This window comes from Hyperolius riggenbachi, chromosome 2 (assembly GCF_040937935.1).
Source record: "Hyperolius riggenbachi isolate aHypRig1 chromosome 2, aHypRig1.pri, whole genome shotgun sequence".
NCBI lineage: Eukaryota > Metazoa > Chordata > Amphibia > Anura > Hyperoliidae > Hyperolius > Hyperolius riggenbachi.
In genome coordinates, this window is record NC_090647.1 from 537,966,378 (window position 1) to 537,987,066 (window position 20,689).

Below are 20,689 nucleotides of genomic sequence, written 5' to 3' on the forward strand. Positions count from 1 at the left end.
TAGGATTTATGGATCCTATCTCTTTTCTCTAAATCTATCCAGTATGGCCAAATGCTTCCCTTATACAAGCCAAGATGTGATATAAATTCACTTCTGTGTGACTGCTAACTATTTCAGATAACAGGCTGGGGTGGGTGAGCACAAAAGGTTAAAAAGCGCTGTGAATTCTCCCTGTTGTGTGTGTAGTGCTGACATCTCAGAGATGGCAGCTCCCATACTAGCAAGGAAAACAAAAATAGAAGAAATCAGCTATGAGACCACCCAGAGAGCGAGTTGGTTAGAGGACAGGTACTGTAGGTATATCCAGCAAAGTTGCAACATCTAGATATTTTTCTTACCTCCCGACATTTATCCAGCTTCTGATTTGGGGTGACAATCAAGTTGGTTATCACAAAAAACACATTTTCACCCTGAAAAAAAGTATATACAAAATTAAATCGGCCATCTTTCATTTCTGGTGGTCTTGTGAAGTAGAGATCTACTCACCTGCGGAGGTATGACATAATCCACCACATCCCACAGCCTTGGTCCAAGTTCCGTAGTGTTGGTGAAGGTGACCCCCTTTAACTTTGTGATGACGGAGCTCTGTATGGACGTGTCAGTCTCCTGGTAGCCTTTTTTAACCACAAACACCCACCTGTGCAAGAAAGAGCAGGCATCAGGCAAAATAATCATCCACTTGCGTAGTCAATTACAATCAATGGATTTTCTTGTTGGTTGCGATAGATAGAAAAAACTGGTTTGTTGATGGTGTACTGAACGATTTTTCTTCTGATCAGAATTATCGGATCGCTCTAACAATTTTTCGCTAGAAATTGGATCATCAGTGGCCACCTTTACAGTATCTAAACTATATGGAAACAAGGAGACCTTATTCAATAGGAGTTGTGGAGTTTGGCAACATGATGCACTTTAAGCGACCTTTTTTGAGCCTGGTCTAGAAGCAAACACAAAACTACAATATGTAAAGTTTTCAGGTTTCATCCAACAATATATCTTGCATAGTATTGAAGTGGTCTTACTCATATGACCTGATTGCAATGCATGCTGAGAGATATAGTGATGGGCTTACATTTCCCGGTGTAATGTCTGATTGCGCTGCCCGGAAGCTCCCGTCCACACTGAGTAGCACGCATGCTCAGTGTGAAGTTAATGATGCTGCTGATGGTAAAATACTAAATATCTCCGCTTCCTCACATCCTACACTCCCCAAATTTTGAGGGTAGGGAGGGGACCCCCTGAACGACCTCTATGGCAAATTGCAGACCCCGAAACCCGCTGGTTCAGGAGATAGGTTTCTGTAATCTATCCCGGGAACCAGCGGGTCTCGGGGGCAGCATAGAGGTCGTTCAGGGGGTCCCCTCCCTACCCTGAAAATTTGGGGAGTGTAAGAGGTGTGGGAGCGGAGATATTTAGTATTTTACCTCCAGCAGCATCATTCTATAGGAAATGTGGCCGCACAGTCTCCTACTGCGCATGCGGGGCAGCGCAAATCCTCGGGCAGCGTAATCAGACACAACACCGGCATGCATAGGCCAAAGCCGTGTAATATGAGCTTCAATCTTCAGAAGCTACAGCAGGAACCAGCAAAATGGTGGACAGCATAGACATGGGGGGCTACGAGCCCCTTGAAGGTAATGAAATTCACACCTGTTTTGTGTGGATAGAGACTTTTCCTTATTATGCTGGTGTCGTGTTGTCTGGAGAGGTAAGCGATTGCCTCTTCTTACTTTTTAGGGACATATACAGCATACAGTTCTAGCTCCACCTAATACACAGGGTGCCTCCACCACAGTTTTTTTAGCATAGTCTAAAGCCCAATCTACACAATACGATTCTTTGTACGATTCGATTACGATTCTATTTAAAATTCGATTAAATCCGACATGTCCGATCGGGATTCGATTCGATTCAGTTCGATTTGCCATTGCAAAACAATGGCAAACAGAATTGCATCGAATCCCGATCGGACATGTCGGATTTAATCGGATCGTAAATAGAATCGTAATCGAATCGTACAAAGAACCATATCGTGTAGATTGGGCTTTAGACCTTCTTTGGAGGTGTTTTTTCTTTATAGCCCTTCCACTATAAAGATTTCCATGAGAGCGACCTTTCAGCATCCAGTTTCCATCTGGACAACCGAGCAGAGACGGTTATTTCTCCCGCAAGCGCATACGGTGGTTGCAAGGAATACAACCCACTTTTGTGAGTATACAGTATCTCCATACAATTATACCTTGCTTCTATACCTCACGGTACTGCACCTTTGGGCTCCCGGTCTCTCTTACTTTTCTCTAGGAGGCAATCAAACCATCCTAGAAACCCTCGATACTTGTAAGGTAATTAAATGCTTGTTGTCACTCCCCCATAAAATCCACACCATTTACAAACCACCCTTGGGTTGAATTTGGGGCACGCAATCAATGTATGAAAAAAATGGAGTGTACAAAGATTATTGCCCAGTCAGCTGATAGTTAAAAATTATACTTTTGACCGAGTATGTAAATATCTGCATTCTAGAATTAGCACAACAATTGCTAAAAATCCACAGTGGTATAAAGTGCTACCATGCTTCTAAACATCTAATGCAAAGCAGATTACTGAGCAGTAATCAAAGCTTAAAGGAATACTATCGATACCCAAGTGTTCTAAAATGACAGTGTGCAAATAATGTCTAAGTAGCTGTGTAAACATTTTCCTACTTTTCATGTTAAATATCAGAGGCAAAAGCTGTAATTTATTGAGGGTAGGATTGATTGGGACAAATCAATTGCAGAAGGGGTGTCTGCTTCAATGCACAGCCAGAGTTGCATATCAGACTACAGAAAGCAAATATCAAACATATCAAACTCTGAAAGCAAAAACAGTATGAAAAGCTGTGACAATTAGTTACATTTCCTCTGCTCTCTTCAGACACGTCAGTCAGAAACACAGGACACAGCATCTGCAGCTGTTGGGAGCTCTCTTCTCTGTCACACACAGAGCTACACATAGAGTTAACTGATCAAGTGTGAGGGGAATTTCCCCTCTCCTCATGGCTCAGTCTGCCTTAAAGTTTGAAAGTATTTTGCTAACAGTAAACAAAGAAGTTGCTACTAAAATGTATACACCAGTACTTAGCAGCACTTCACAAACAATTCCTGTGTCAATTGAAAAAAATATGTGAATCGATAGTATTCCTTTAAATGTATAAAACCATAATAAGATCAGAGGTAACATATGACTGTGAAATATGGACGATGTCAACCCAAGACTAAACCAGTTTGAGAAGATTTGAATGGAAAATAACATACAAGCTCTATGGGCCAATGCAAGACAAAAATGGAACATGGAGAATAAGAATGAACCATGAATCAGAGCAATAGCTAGATGGAGGAGATATCATAGGATTCGTAATAGCACTAGTAATAGCATGAGTTGGGTATTCGGAGAGAATGGATAAAATCATGGGCACTACTGCATTGGAGCACATTGGGGCTTGCTGGAGATTACTGTGCCCCCCGATTGCCCTCTCTGCTAGGTAACAAACAATTAATTGTTACCAGGCTCCAGCAACATATAGTGAACAGGATAGTGTCTGTAAAAAAACTCTCCCTGTCAGCCTGAGTGATATAGTGATGGGCTTACATTTCCCAGTGTAATGTCTGATTGCGCTGCCCGGAAGCTCCCGTCCACACTGAGTAGCACGCATGCGCAGTGTGAAGTTAATGATGCTGCTGGAGATAAAATACGAAATATCTCCGCTCCCACACCTCTTACACTCCCTAAATTTTGAGGGTAGGGAGGGGACCCCCTGAACGACCTCTATGGCAAATTGCAGACCCCGAAACCCGCTGGTTCAGGAGATAGGTTTCTGTAATCTATCTCGGGAACCAGCGGGTCTCGGGGGCAGCAATTTGGCATAGAGGTCGTTCAGGGGGTCCCCTCCCTACCCTGAAAATTTGGGGAGTGTAAGAGGTGTGGGAGCGGAGATATTTCGTATTTTACCTCCAGCAGCATCATTCTATAGGAAATGTGGCCGCACAGTCTCCTACTGCGCATGCGGGGCAGCGCAAATCCTCGGGCAGCGTAATCAGACACAACACCGGCATGCATAGGCCAAAGCCGTGTAATATGAGCTTCAATCTTCAGAAGCTACAGCAGGAACCAGCAAAATGGTGGACAGCATAGACATGGGGGGCTACGAGCCCCTTGAAGGTAATGAAATTCACACCTGTTTTGTGTGGATAGAGACTTTTCCTTATTATGCTGGTGTCGTGTTGTCTGGAGAGGTAAGCGATTGCCTCTTCTTACTTTTTAGGGACATATACAGCATACAGTTCTAGCTCCACCTAATACACAGGGTGCCTCCACCACAGTTTTTTTAGCATAGTCTAACGCCCAATCTACACAATACGATTCTTTGTACGATTCGATTACGATTCTATTTAAAATTCGATTAAATCCGACATGTCCGATCGGGAATCGATTCGATTCAGTTCGATTTGCCATTGCAAAACAGAATTGCATCGAATCCCGATCGGACATGTCGGATTTATTCGAATCGTAAATAGAATCGTAATCGAATCGTACAAAGAACCGTATCGTGTAGATTGGGCTTTAGACCTTCTTTGGAGGTGTTTTTTCTTTATAGCCCTTCCACTATAAAGATTTCCATGAGAGCGACCTTTCAGCATCCAGTTTCCATCTGGACAACCGAGCAGAGACGGTTATTTCTCCCGCAAGCGCATACGGTGGTTGCAAGGAATACAACCCACTTTTGTGAGTATACAGTATCTCCATACAATTATACCTTGCTTCTATACCCCACGGTACTGCACCTTTGGGCTCCCGGTCTCTCTTACTTTTCTCTAGGAGGCAATCAAACCATCCTAGTAAGGTACTTGTAAGGTAATTAAATGCTTGTTGTCACTCCCCCATAAAATCCACACCATTTACAAACCACCCTTGGGTTGAATTTGGGGCACGCAATCAATCTGATAGTTAAAAATTATACTTTTGACCGAGTATGTAAATATCTGCATTCTAGAATTAGCACAACAATTGCTAAAAATCCACAGTGGTATAAAGTGCTACCATGCTTCTAAACATCTAATGCAAAGCAGATTACTGATCAGTATTCAAAGCTTAAAGGAATACTATCGATACCCAAGTGTTCTAAAATGACAGTGTGCAAATAATGTCTAAGTAGCTGTGTAAACATTTTCCTACTTTTCATGTTAAATATCAAAGGCAAAAGCTGTAATTTATTGAGGGTAGGATTTAGCTATATTGGGACAAATCAATTGCAGAAGGGGTGTCTGCTTCAATGCACAGCCAGAGTTGCATATCAGACTACAGAAAGCAAATATCAAACTCTGAAAGCAAAAACAGTATGAAAAGCTGTGACAATTAGTTACATTTCCTCTGCTCTCTTCAGACACGTCAGTCAGAAACACAGGACACAGGAGCTGCAGCTGTTGGGAGCTCTCTTCTCTGTCACACACAGAGCTACACATAGAGTTAACTGATCAAGTGTGAGGGGAATTTCCCCTCTCCTCATGGCTCAGTCTGCTGTAAAGTTTGAAAGTATTTTGCTAACAGTAAACAAAGAAGTTGCTACTAAAATGTATACACCAGTACTTAGCAGCACTTCACAAACAATTCCTGTGTCAATTGAAAAAAATATGTGAATCGATAGTATTCCTTTAAATGTATAAAACCATAATAAGATCAGAGGTAACATATGACTGTGAAATATGGACGATGTCAACCCAAGACTAAACCAGTTTGAGAAGATTTGAATGGAAAATAACATACAAGCTCTATGGGCCAATGCAAGACAAAAATGGAACATGGAGAATAAGAATGAACCATGAATCAGAGCAATAGCTAGATGGAGGAGATATCATAGGATTCGTAATAGCACTAGTAATAGCATGAGTTGAGTATTCGGAGAGAATGGATAAAATCATGGGCACTACTGCATTGGAGCACATTGGGGCTTGCTGGAGATTACTGTGCCCCCCGATTGCCCTCTCTGCTAGGTAACAAACAATTAATTGTTACCAGGCTCCAGCAACATATAGTGAACAGGATAGTGTCTGTAAAAAACTCTCCCTGTCAGCCTGAGTCTATGTAGGTGCTAAGTAAACCAAGGGTCTTGCCTAGACCACTACTTGAAAAAGCATCCTGCTGCCGGACTTGAAACAGCCATAGTGTTGGTCTTTTTTGTGCTTTCATCCCTCAAACCCACAAGCCATTGACTTTGTGTAATATTATGTGTGCGCTCTGCATTTCACTCTGAATGTCATTCTCTGCCGCAATAACTTCGACTTATTTGGACTGAACCCGGACTCCTCTGCTGGTTCTCTCTCGTACGTATGTTTTCTTAAAGTGATACTTAAGTCAAATAAAAAAAATGAGTTTTACTCACCTGGGGCTTCCCTCAGCCCCCTGCAGCTGTCCGGTGCCCTCGCATCATCGCTCCGATCCTTCTGTCCCCGCCAGCGGCTCCTTCCGGTTTCGGCGACAGCCGCCGACAGGCTGGGAACGCAAATGATTCTTGCATTCCCAGCCACAATAGCGCCCTCTATGCTGTTATTGCGGCAAGAAGGCCGCAATAACAGCATAGAGGGTGCTATTGTGGCTGGGAACACGAAGAATCACTCGCGTTCCCAGCCTATCGGCGGCTGTCGCCGAAACCGGAAGCAGCCGCCGGCGGGGACAGGAGGATCGGAGTGATGCTGCGAGGGCACCGGACAGCTGCAGGGGGCTGAGGGAAGCCCCAGGTGAGAAAAACTCATTTTTTTTATTTGACTTAAGTATCCCTTTAAAGCCCCCGTGAGCATGTCTCCTAAAGAGAGGGACGGAGGGAAGACTCTGGGCCCTAATGAGGCTTCCCGTTACTTTCCTTGTCCCGCGTTCCAGCACTGGATCCACCGTTAGCAGTATTTGACCGAAAAGTTGGAGACTGCTCACTTATGCCACTGACTGAGGCTTTAGCAATCTCTGCACTGTGCATGCGTGAGCACACATTTCCGGAAACTGCTAACCGGGGAGCCAGCGATGGAATGCTGGGACCGTCGGAGGAACGGGAGGGCTCTATAGGACCCAGAGCCTTCCCTCTCCTGAGTATCTGTTTTTAATTGACACTTCAGACTCACTTTAACCTTTTGGGGACCACGGACGTTGAATCAACGTCCAGCAGGTGGTGCTACCGTTCTGACCGGACGTTGATTCAACGTCCGCCCTAACAAACCCCGACGCAATCGTGTGCACCCGGAGGGGGAGATTAAGCTGTCATATGACAGCTGGCATCTCCCCCGAGTGATCAGCAGCCATCGCGTATGGCTGCTGATCACGTGATCACTACGATCGCCATCGGATCGTAGTGATCACTTTGACAGCTGTGGCGGTAGGGGGGAAAAGAAGAGTATCCACTCACCTCCGTGCCGTTCCAGCGACGATCAACGCCCCCCTCTGCTCTGGCCGGCATCTCTGCTCCGTCTGACATCAATGACGTCAGCGCCAGGTCCCGGCTTGATGACGTCATCAAGCCGCGACCCGGACCTGAGCGTCATTAGGAGCGGAGATGCCGGTTGGAGAAGAGGTGGCTACTGCGGCTCATCGCTGGAGCCTGGAAGGTGAGTGATGGCTGCCAGCTACAGGGGGGACACCTGCCTCCATGGGGGACACCATGCCTAGCCAGCCACAGACGGGATCTGGCCGCCCAACCCCCCCAAACGCGATCCCCCCCTTCCATGCAAATTGCCCTGGTCCTTAAGGTGGGGCTTAGGCGGCCGGTCCTGAAGTGGTTAAAGTTTAACTGTTGGGCATAAAATAAAAAATCAATACTTTATTTTTATCTGGTAGTAATAAGGATGCTAACCAGGCAAAAATCACTGTTACTTTTCTTATCCATAAAACACAATTCCCCAGTTTCACTGTGGCTCTTATTTGGTACATCTACCGCACAAAGGAATTTGCAGGGCATGCTAGGTTTTTTTCTTCTTCCTTACTTTTCTCCCTCTTTCCCCTCAGACATAACTAGTGCAGCCTGATTGGCTGAAGCCTCTTTCCCTCCTGTCCACCCCCCCCCCCCCCCACACACACACACACACACCTCTGTTCCTCTCTGATTGGCCAATATGTCTCATGTTGAGAAGCTGAAAAAAGTAAAATAAACCAGCTCTGCAATCACACAATGACAATGCACTTTCTATTGCAGAGCTGGGTGGGAGTGTCTGTAGACTGGGAGGAGGGCGGGCAATGCATACACAATCAGGCAGAGGAGAGTAAGGGAGGAAATGACATCAGGATTGGCTTCAAGATAGACACAGTTAAGATGGAAAATCTTAAGATTTTCTCTCTTTTTACTATACAAAAATCACTAAAACCAAAATGCAAACAGTGCAATAAATATGTTATATACTGTAAGTAGAGCAAGTATTTATCTACTTATATAGTATGGCTGACAGCTTATTACAGTTGATACAAATCCTGCAATAAATCTGAAGTGTGTCTATTTCCTGCTTTCATGGAAGCAGACATAGGGTTTACATCGCTGCTCTGCCCAGCTAGCCAGCTGACACAGCTGAGACATCAGCAAAATGGCCTGGTAGCCTGGCCGAGTTGTCACACGTGCGCGGACAGGTCACACGCACCCCTGCACGGCGCAAAACACCCCCCCCCCCGTCACTGGAGAGCGCCAGCGCCGCATATGCTTCATGACTGAGCCAGGCTACGGGGCTGTACTACGGGGGATAGATGGCATGGGACCGAGCGGAAGCCCCAGGTAAGTATGCGACCTGAGATGTGTTTTATCTCAGGTTCACTTTAAATGCATGTAGGTATCTTGACAGTGGACTATCAGAAGCAGTGAATAAAATAATATCTATCTCTGCCAATAAGGAAATCAGTATCAGTAAATATGGTACAATTGGACACATACGCACAGGAACACGGAATACACAGCTATGAATAACAGAGAGGAAGGACATTTCTTTGCCAAAATACTAATAAGCTCAGCGCAACCATCTATTTTACGCCACTGGGAAACAGGAATACTCCTTAATATATTACTTGGACACAACCCAGTAGATGTCATAATTAAATATAATTCTGGCACTGGTAGAAAAATAAATTAAGAATCTGCAGTCTTAGCAGGTCTGAATTGTTATTCATTGCAGTAGGCTTTTGGCGTGATCTTCTAATGACTTCGAACAAATGTAGCACAGAATAATCAAACAAGTGTAACGACCCTCAAAACTGTTAACAGGGTGGGAGGTATCTCAGGAAACAAAAAAAATAGGGACATAACTGATAACCAGTATAGTGTAGCAGATTAAAGGGGTTCTCTAGCCCCAAATAAAAAAAACAAAAAGTGCCACTTACCTGGGGCTTCTAATGGCACCCTGCAGATATCCTGTCCCGCTCCGTCACTCCATAGTCCGCCATTCCCCGGTCGCGCAGCCGCAGTGACATTCGTCTAGTTAGGACTATGGAGTGATGGCGAGGGACAGAATATCTGCAGGGGGCCGTTAGAAGGCCCAGGTAAGTGACACTTTTTGTTTTTACATAGTGCTACAGAACCCAGAGCCGGAACAAGGTCCTCCAGCACTCAAGGCTGAGACACCAAAGTGCGCCCCTCCATCCCTCCCACCCCAGCTGTCACACACTGATTGCTATTAGACTAAGAGGCACCCTTTTCTTATTTCTCTCTGCTTCAAATACAATAGTGGAATGATAGCTGAGTGAGTTGTGCGCTCCCTCCTACACTGCGCCCTGAGGCTGGAGCCTTTCTCGCCTCTGCCTAGGCCCGGCCCTGCTCTGGGCCTGCGCAGTAACAGTCTGGCTAGTATAATGCATGGAGTTCAGGGCAGGAACCCGTGCTAAGCCTTTATAGAAGATTCTCGAACGGCCTCTGCGAATGTGAATGGTCTCCAGTGAATGGCCAGGAAAGGTTTATTTTTAGCAGATGATGTAGGCACCTGGCACTTTCTAACACCTTCTATAATGAGTTCCTCCTTTTCATATTCAGTTTTGGCTTTTACGATGCTGAAGTCTCCAAGTTTTTGATTTATTATCCAGTATGACTCGTATTCTTTTATATGGGATGAGAAGAGACATTTTAAAGGACAACTGAAGCGAGAAGAATATGGAGGCTGTCATATCTCTTTCCTTTTAAACAATAGTAGTTGCTTGGCAACCCAGCTGATCTATTTGTCTGAATCACACCAGAAACAAGCATGCAGCTAATCTTGTCAGCTCTGTCAATAATGCCAAAAATTGCTGATCTGCTGCAGGCTTGTTCAGGGTCTATGGCTAAAGGTAGCCATACACTGGTCGATTTGCCATTAGATCAACCAACTGACAGATCCCCTATCTGATCGAATCTGATCAGAGAGGGATCGTATGGCTGCCTTTACTGCAAACAGATTGTGAACCGATTTCAGCCTGAAACCGATCACAATCTGTTGAGCTGCTCCTGCCGCCTGTTCCCCCCCCGTACACATTACATGAAGCTGGCTCCGGGTCCTCCTCTCCGCGCTGCACCCCGCACCGCATCCCAGCGTACACTGTGTCACTCCATGACCAGGAAGTTCAAATAGAGCGCCCTCTAGTTGAACTTCCTGGTCACTGGAGTGACACAGGAAGTTAATATACGCTGGGATGGAAGCAGGAACAGAGTGGTGCAGCGTGGAGAAGATGCCCGGGAGCCCGAGCCAGCACAGGTAATGTATAACTGTATCGGATCGGCCGCCGCTAGCGACGCGCTCCCTAACCGCGGGCGATCGACGGTAATTTCCTGCACGGCGCGATCGGCGGGTGCGTTTAGCGTGAACGATTGGCAGCAGATTCGATCCCAGTGATCGAATCTGCTGTCGAAACGGCAGCAAATCGGGCCAGTGTATGGCCAGCTTTAAAGTTATTAGAGGCAAAGGATCAGCAGGACAGCCAGGTAACTGGTATTGCTTAAAAGGAAATAAATATGACAGCCTCCATATACCTCTCACTTCAGTTGTCCTTTAGGCTAATTTCACACCAGGACGTTGCGTTAGAGGGGGCGTTAAGGTCGCATAACGTCCCCCTAACTCAACGCCTGGTGGTGCTGGATCTGGACGTCAGAGTGAGCCGCGTTGTGCAGCTCACTCTGGCGTCAGTGATGCCGTGATGCGCACTCTTGTGCGCATGCGGCATCACGTGGTCCCGCCGGCCAATCGCCGCACAGAGCGGCTGCTCCAGGAAGTAAACACTGCACGTCATAACGTGCAGTGCATATTAATTAGCCATGTGCCTGGCCGCTCTCCGCTCCTCCCCAACATTACTGAGCATGTGCAAGCAGTCTAACGCGGCTCAGCCGCGTCCAAAGTACTGCATGCAGTACGTTGTCTTGTGACGCAGCGTTACAATGTAACGCAACGTCCGCACTGTGAACAGCCCCATTGATTTTTCAGTACTGTGCGGTGGGCTGCGTTACAGGCTGCTCTAACGTGCGCCTGTAACGTCCCACTGTGAAACCAGCCTTAAGGGCGAACTCCGGACATTCTACTGAAGACAATGCAGTAGACAAACCTTTCCTCTACAAGACTGTCCCTTACTTTACCCCCATTCCAATGCAGAGGTTGTAAGCATAAAGAACTGGCCACAGATATTACTGAGCAACTTCAGATAGTCTTTATAGTCAGGAATGCCAGTTGGAGCAGAGACTCCCCCACAAACTTTTATGCTGTACACAACTGTAATTTTTCAGTAAATATATTGTATGTATATGGCTGGCTGGGTCATGTAGTTGCTTTTCCTGTTTAAGTGATAATTTTATTGGACAGAAAAGATGTTGGGTTGCTATTCAAAGTCTTCCCCTTATGACATCATAACCCACATGAGGTATTCAGAGAAGAGCTGGGAAGGGGCACCAATCAATCTTTTCCTATAAGATCACCTGACTCCCTCAGATCACCTGGCTCCTCCCTCTTTCTGCTGCTAAGAGATTAACTCTTTAAAGAGAGTCTGAAGCGAGAATAAATCTCGCTTCAGACCTCATAAATAGCAGGGGCATGTGTGCCCCTGCTAAACCGCCGCTATCCCGCGGCTTAACGGGGGTCCCTGATCTCCCAAATCCCCTCGGTGCAGCGGGGGGGGGGGGGGGGCGCTTCCTGTTTGGGGCAGGGCTAACCGCCGCAGCCCTGCCCCACGCGCGTCTGTCAGCGCGTATCTCCGCCTCTCCCCTGCCCCTCTCAGTCTTTCTTCCCTGAGAGGGGCGGGGGAGAGGCGGCGATGCGCCGCTGATAGACGCGACTGGAGGCAGGGCTGCGGCAGTTAGCCCATCCTCCAGGAGCGACCAAGTCTGCGACCAAGTGTTGCAGTGGGGGGTTTGGGGGTGAAGGGACCCCCGTTTAGCGGCGTGATAGCGGTGGTTTAGCAGGGGCACACGTGCCCCTGCTAACTATGAGCTCTGAAGCGAGATTTATTCTCGCTTCAGAGTCTCTTTAAATAGTGATGTCCGGTTCATGAGTGATTGGTTCATTTGAGCCGGTTCTTTCCTGTGAGTTGAGTGATCCGACTCATCACACTGAACCGAATCAGTTCAGTGGATGAGACAGGAACTGCAGCTGCACACTGCAAAACGCAAAACTTCACCAATTTTGATGTGCATTTTTTGTGCGTTTTTTGTTATGCGTTTGTGTCTTGACCAATTTTGATGTGCGTTTTTTATGCGTTTGTGTTTTACTGATTGGCAAGTGTTGTCTTGATTTTTGAAAATAGATACTAGTGGTTAAATACAAAACGCAAAGCGTTTTTCATGCATTCCTATACTTTACATTGAAACGCAAAACGCATCATAATCACTGCAAAAATCGGAACGCAGCAGTGGAAAAGGCCACCCAGGATTATTATTTTAAACAGGCTGCACTTAGGGCTCTTTCACACTAGAGCCCATTTGCTGCGTTTTAACGCAAAGTCAAAACTTTGCGTTAGCCAAGGTAAAATGAAAGTCCATAGACTTTCATTTTACCTTTCACACCAGACGCTGCATTTCGATACATTGCGGTACGACTCACCCAGGAGCTTTTAATTGTCGAGAGCCAGTGTTTTCCCGTCAGGTTCAATTAACAGCTACCGCCACTGATTGTGTCGCACCTCAGCATCCCGACAATACGCCGCAGGCTATTCAATGTGTGCAGGAGATCGGCTCCTCCACGCGTTGTCTGCTGTGAAAGAGGCCTTAACAATCAGCAAACGCATGTGTTTTGTGTATTTGGCAAAAACGCATCTAGTGGAAAAGGGCCCACACACGCAGCTGCAGGAGAAGGAGCCAGGAGGAGGAATAATAGATGTCTGGGCCAATTAGCAGGGGAGGGGAGTGACTAGCAACCAATTACTGCTAGCTACACCCTCCCCAGTGAAATGAATCAAATGATTTGGTTCATGATCCGTTTTTTTTAATGAATTGAATGGAATGAATCGTTTCATTGAAAAGAGCCAGACTTCCCATCACTACTCTTTAAAGCGGACCCAAACCAAACATTTTTTTAAATCAAAATATTTAGTTGCACCACTCTGACACTTAGGCCCCGTTTCCACTATCACGAATCCGCATGCGTCTTGCGTATGCGGATTCGCATAGACAATATAAGTGAATGGGCCTGTTTCCACTTATGCGTCTGCGGGAGCGTTTTATTGTGCAGAGAAAATCTGCACGGAACACCCTGCAGAATTCGCCTGCGTGTGGAATGCAGGCGAATCGCACACAATGTATTTAATAGGGAAATCGCATGCGTTTTCCCCATGCGTTTTTTGCCGCGAATTCGCATGCGAATTCGCATAGGTACCAATGTAAATTCACACAGGCAGTGACATGGTTAAAATCGCATATACCCTCACCTATGCGAATTTGCATGCGAATTCGCGGCAAAAAACGCATGCGGAATCGCATCCGCATGCGATTTCATCAGCGGTGGAATCCAGGCGATTCTGCACCGCAATAGTGGAAACGAGCCCATACAAAAATAAATAAACACACCTTCAAGCCTATGAGCATTTCAGTGCATGCTTTTCACCCTTCTCTTTTCATAACTAGGGTTATACAGGTGGCAGCAATTAGCAATTCCTCCTTTGCCGGACACCACCTACTCCACCAGTTTGCCGGATTCTATCCCGGCAATATGAAAGGAAGGGAGGGGTTCCTACAATAAATGTAAAATATTTTATATTTGTCATCATGCAGCTGAAAAAAGGATGCTATTTATTATTATAATTTAGAAAATAGATTTCATTTCTTAAATCTTGTATTTTTAATTTGGGTTTACTTTAACTGCTGTGCTACAGTTTAGCAGTTTCTCACCTCCTTGTCTCTGCAACAAGTCCTAGCCTCTAATCTACTACAACCCCACCCCCTACTCTTAATCCAGCCATACACTATACAACTTTTTTTTTTTTATCAGCCCTGCTATTAACATTACCTTCAACATCACCAAGAACCAACATTGCGGTTCTATTTTGATCATGATATCGATCATCACGTTGGATCGCAAACACAAAATCCCATTATCTGTTTATCCCTAAAAATGTGTTGTTGTCTAATCGAATATATGATTGGGCCAAAAAAATTGTATCGTGTAGTATAGTACAGTTTGTTACAGCTGATACAAATCCTGTAATAAATCTGCAGTGTGACTACTTCCTGCTTTCATGGAAGCAGACATACTGTTAACAGCCTATGTTTACCAATGAGCTCTCTGCCGTGGCAGTCAGCTGACACAGATCAGGGATCAAATTACAACTTGAGATTAGTCACAGATGAGGGGGAATTAGACAGGCTAAGCTCTCTAAATGCATACAGGGTGCATTTCTCTCTGCATTCCTTCTGTCTTTGCTAGAGTTCAGGTCCACTTTAAGTTATTTTAAGTAAAGTTAATACTATATTTAGATCCAGGCCCTGGAGACCAGCTTTAAAGTAACTGTTGGGCATAAAATAAAAAATCAATTATTTATTTTTATCTGGTAAACAAGTAATAAGGCCGCTACCAGGCAATCCAAAAGTTAAAATCACTATTACTTTTCTTGTTTATAAATGATCATTCCCCAGTTTACCTGACTCTTATTTGGCACGTTGCCGCACAAAGGAAGTTGCAGGGCATGCTGGGTTGTCTTTTTTGCTTCTTTACGTGGCTCTCAGATTTAACTAGTGCAGCCTGATTGGCTGAAGCCTCTTTCCCCTCTTTTTCCTCTCCCACACCTCAGTTCCTCTCTGATTGGCCAATATTTCTTATGCTGGGACAATGCACTTTCTATTGCAGAGCTGGGTGGGAGTGCCTGAAGACTGGGAGGAGGGCGGGCAATGAATACACAATCGGGCAGAGAAGAGTAAGGGAGGAAATTACATCAGGGTTGGCTTCAAGATAGACACAGTTAAAATGGAGAATCCTAAGAATGATTTTCTCTTTTTTTACTGTAGAAAAATTACTAAAATCAAAATGTGGACAGTGCAATACATATGTTATGTAAGTAGAGCAGGTATTTATCTACTTATATATGTGGCATTTTTTTTCTGAGATAGTGTGGCTGACAGCTCCACTTTATAACAATGTAACTTCTGACTGGCTGCTAAAGGCTGCTGTAGTTTGTAGACAGGGTCGGTTCTGTCATGAAGCAAGGTGAAACACTTACATCAGGTGCAGAGATTACAGGGGCAGCATATTTGTACTGTGAGCAAAGAAAAGAGGTCATCATTGGGGAAAAGCAGCTTGTTGTGCTGTGTGAGGAGTCTGTCATTGTAAGGGAGGAGGGGGGAGGCAGGAGAGCAGCAGTGTTTTATTTGAATTAAATGAATCAGAGTCAATTTTCGAATGTTGTGCGAACATTCCAAATCGGGAAGGGGGGGGCGCATCCTCACAAGTTTGCCTCAGGTAGCAAAAAGTCTAGGACCAGCCCTGTTTGTACATTATTGCTTCCCTTTGCATCGCCTTAAGGGGCCCATCCACCTAATGATTTTCCCGCCGATATACAGCAGATTCGATCACTGTGATCGAATCTGCTGTGAAATCGTTGCGCAAACGCAAACGATTGATTCCCCTCCGAAATCAATCGTTCCCATTGATTCCCGTCGAGCCGTCCGTGCGGAAGATTTTTCTCGATCGCCGCCGGATCGGGAGTGTGTCGATAGCAGCGTTCGAATGCCTGACAGCCGACGCAATACAGCGGCAATACATTACCTGATCCAGCCGGCGAGTATCCCCACTGTCACCGCTGCTCCGTCTCCGCGCTGGGTTCCGAGTCTGGCAGGCTTCACTTCTTCCTGTCCTGGCAGGAAGTTTAAACAGTAGAGCGCCCGGGGGCAGCGGCAGCACCACCACAGATTGTGATCAGTTTCATGCTGAAATCGATTCACAATCTGTTTGCAGTAAAGGCAGCCATACGATCCCTCTCTGATCAGATTCGATCAGAGAGGGATCTATCTGTTGGTCGAATCTGATAGCAAATCGACCAGTGTATGGCCACCTTTTGTGAGAAAGTATATCAGAGAACTGGAGAGAGTGCACTTGTCAGGTGACCTGTAGTTTTCTGTACACTGATAGAAATCTTACTCTCTGCTCCAGCTGGTTAAGCCTGCTGTGGATAATAAAACCCAGGCAGACATATAAAGCTAAAGCGCCCAGATGTTCAACTAGTGTGGAAGGAATAATTGCACAGCACTTAATCTGCAGAAACGCAAGCATACAATCTCTGCATCCTCCATCAGTAACTCTGACTTCCTTATTGTTTAAAGACCACAATAGTTTCACATAAAGGGATATTTATCTATCTATCTATCTATCTATCAATCTATCTATCTATATACTCGTTATCCGGAACTCAGGCAGCTGGAAGTCTCAACTAGTGGTGCTCATCACGACCTCGTGATCACGAGCCATTTTTTTGCGATCACGAGGTCGTAATCGGCATTAGTGATCGGCTCTCGATCACGAATGCCGATCACAAATGCACTCGGGATTGCACTTGTTACCCGTAATCACGAGTTACTCGGACTCACAAGTCAGTATTCGTGATTAAAAACCCGCTGACTTTACATGCCAGAAACACCAAATTTGCCATATATGATTGGAAAATCGTTGCCAAATGCATGCGCTACAAAAATCAGACATTAACCCATGCTGCGGTAAACCAGCCTTACAGTGGGAAAATGGTGTGGCATAAAACACAAATAAAAACTTTTATCTGCCATATTTACTTTTATCTCCAGATTACTCATATAGTTTTTTGTCTTTAGCCCCAAATAATCTCATCTGTGTAAAGGCGTGTACACACGCCATACTGTAGCAAACGACGGGTCCATCAGACCCTCCCGCTGGGCAGACGTTCTGCCGACAGTAGCACGTGTGTACACACTGCCGGCAGACTGATAAGACTGTTTTTGACAGATCCACTGACTACGGGTTACGAGGAAAACGTTTATTAAAACCACATTTTGTACATATTGGTTAGGCCTGTTGGGCAAAGAGTAACAATTAAATGGATCAGGACTCAAAATTTCGAGTGACAGCTCAGGAATCGAGCGCTGTACAGGCGCATCTGTTGCTTTGGGGAGCGATTAACGGACAACGTGCAGCTCATGACACAGGGGCCTCCTGTGGGAGTAGTGAGAAGAGGAACAATGGACTTTGCCACTGATTGTTGCTTAAAGATCTAGAATTCTGGATCATTAAGTGGCCTTGGCAGAGCTCTGGGACACCTGTAGATTCTCGGCAGAGAAGGCCTTACTCCACCCACAGGGAGCCGCTCCATTGTGCACTGTGCCGTCATTCTTCTTCCCCTTTATACCAATAGAACACCAACTGTTGCCTGATGGATGTATGTGTGCTTCACCTTCCTGCTGTTTTCTTAGCCTTATCTCTCTGCTGTTTGCCCAGAATTATCTCTCAGCTGCTTGCTTAACCTTATCTCCCTGCTGATTGACCTGACTTATCTCTCTGTTGTTTGCCAAACTTATCTCTCTGCTGCTTGCTTAGCCTTATCTCCCTGCTGATTGGCCAGACTTATATCTCTGTTGTTTGCCAAACTTATCTCTCTGCTGCTTGCTTAGCCTTATCTCTCTTCTATTTGCCCACACTTATCTCTCTGCTGATTGGCCAAAACGTATCTCCCTTCTGTTTGTTTAGCTTTATCTTTCTGCCGATTGCCCAGATTTATATCTTGCACTCAGAGATCAAAGAGTAATGCTGGGCATACATGGCAAGTTTGTATCCTTATCAATCGAGCCTCTGATTGCTCGATTGATAATATCCGACAGGTCCGGTGACCTGCCAAATAGATTCTCCGCTAGATCCCCGCCGGTGGACAATAGCGGGGAATCAAGCGGCTGATAAGGAGCACCGGCGGAGACAAACGGGAATCGATCCGCGCACACGCGCAGACGAGCGGGGACGCGGCCTGTGCGGCCTTGGCTGCGTGCATTCCCGTGTATGCCCAGCATTAGGCTGTGTTCTCACTAGAGCGGAGAACGGGGCAGATACACACGCATAGCCTTGGGCATGTGCATCTTCCCCGGGCTAGGCGTCCCGTCGCCACTTGCTCCTTGTACACAAGGAAGAAGCATGAGGATCTCCATTGGGCTGCAAAAGACCAATGGAAATCCTCAGCAACAAGGAGAATTCTCATTGGTTCATAGTGTACCAATGAAAACTCTCCTTGTTGCTAGGGATAAATTAGAACGGGCTTAATGCAGCCTATGGAGAGCCCCATGCTCCTGCTGGTCTCCTGAAGACAGGTCCTTACACTATGACACGGACATATTATTATGGTAGGGATTAGGTTTTGAGCCCTTATGAGGGACAATGTATGTAAAACACTGTGGAAGATGTCCGCGATCAATACAATTTAAAAAAAAAAAAAGTAATGTCCAAAATCACAAAGTTAACATTTTTGTAAAACTGCATATTAAAAAATATGCGGAGCGCAACAATTCTTGAACCTTTTATTAATACTGACCTATCTATCTATCTATCTATCTATCTATCTATCTATCTATCTATCTATCTATCTATCTAGGACTATAATAGGATTTCTATCTATCTATCTATCTATCTATCAAAGTTGAGGTAAGCATGGATTCCACTCAGTATCAGCAGATTCTGGAGACCAATGTCCAGGAATCAGTGACAAAGCTGAAGCTGCGCCGGGGCTGGATCTTTCAACAAGACAACGACCCTAAACACTGCTCAGAATCCACCAAGACATTCATGCAGAGGAACAAGTACAACGTTCTGGAATGGCCATCTCAGTCCCCACACCTGAATATAATTTAAAATCTGTGGTGTAACTCTCATTGGAACCTACAGGAAGCATTTAGAGGCAGTCATTTCTGCAAAAGGAGGATCTACAAAATATTTATTTCATTTTTTTTTGTGGTGCCCAAATGTCTGCACCTGCCTAATTTTGTTTAAACAATTATTGCACACTTTCTGTAAATCCAATAAACTTCATTTCACTTCTCAAGCATCACTGTGTGTGTCTCCTATATGATATATTTAACTGACATTTTTTATCGTAACAACCAACGATGTATACAGGAAAATCATGATGATTAGCAAGGTTGCTCAAACTTTCACATCCCAATGTATATATATATATATATATAATGGATTTCCTAGAGGCTGGATAAAATAGCTGCACATTTAATACTAAGTGATGCTTGTGAATCTGTTAGAGGAGTCCAGCTAATCCCATAAATGACTTGAACAGAGTGCTAAGCCAGCACCATAATGAATTAATCACAAGTTTGATGGGACTTGGTTATTGCTGCCATAGAACAGCAGCAACTGATCCTATCTTCTTTCAGCAATCTTATCCGCAGTATTACTTTATCCCGGTGCGTTCCCTATAATAACCCCCAGCTGTCCTTGGCACATTGGCATGAGTGCGTTGGGCATAAGAGGTAACAGAGTGGAAAATACTGAAAAGCCCATTAGCTGTGACACGAGGATCTCTGGCAAAAGAAGGAAATGTTACAGCTTCAGAATAACATGCGGGAGAGGAGGATGTGGCTAAACAAAGCACCAGTAAAGTTGCCTTCACACTTGTCATAGCAATATTAACCGGTGTTTTTTCGCACATTCGAATCTACATGTGCAATTTTGACTATTTTCCTGCGCAGGCCCGCATCTACATGACAGGACCCTATAGGCACAGATGTCCTGGCACCTTCCCCCTCCATGAACCTACAAACACCTGCCAAATCGCACCACAAGTGTGCTTTCCTTGCCCATCATAGCTACAGGTGCCCCTTAGCATTAGGTAGCCAGAGGTACCCTCAGTATTATGTAACTAAAGTACAGTATTAGGTAGCTAGAGGTGACCCTGACTGAAGGGAGATCTCATCAGTGGAATACTGAGAGCCGTGTAAGTAACCTCTGATTACACTCTGCTTAGAACTCTGTGTAGGAGGGAGGGGAGTGAGCCGCCTTTCCATCAGCAGGCGCCGGTAGGCAATTGCCTACCGTGCCTTATGGTAAATCCAGCTCTGTTCCTATATGTTATGAGTGTGAAAATGTGCAGTGTGATTTTTTTCTAAAGCTATAACTTCCTGTCCCGCCCCCTCTACTTCCTCTGGGTGTTCCCGAGGGCCAAGGTGAGCAAGTGCTTGTTTTTTTGGTGGTGTTGCTACTGTTGTCCTTCTTATTCATGTAAATGTTATTTGCATGCAAAT

General features: G+C 45.3%; 1 protein-coding gene across 1 annotated transcript in view; it reads right to left on the bottom strand.

The window, feature by feature from the left end:
* Positions 1-20,689, bottom strand: part of P2RX5 (purinergic receptor P2X 5) — a 66,999-nt gene that overhangs the window by 39,205 nt on the left and 7,105 nt on the right. The window contains exons 2-3 of the mRNA XM_068266183.1: positions 487-637; positions 339-410 (exon numbers count right to left, since the gene is read on the bottom strand). Coding sequence (XP_068122284.1) covers positions 339-410; positions 487-637 — 223 coding nt within the window. The remainder of the gene's footprint in view (positions 1-338; positions 411-486; positions 638-20,689) is intronic.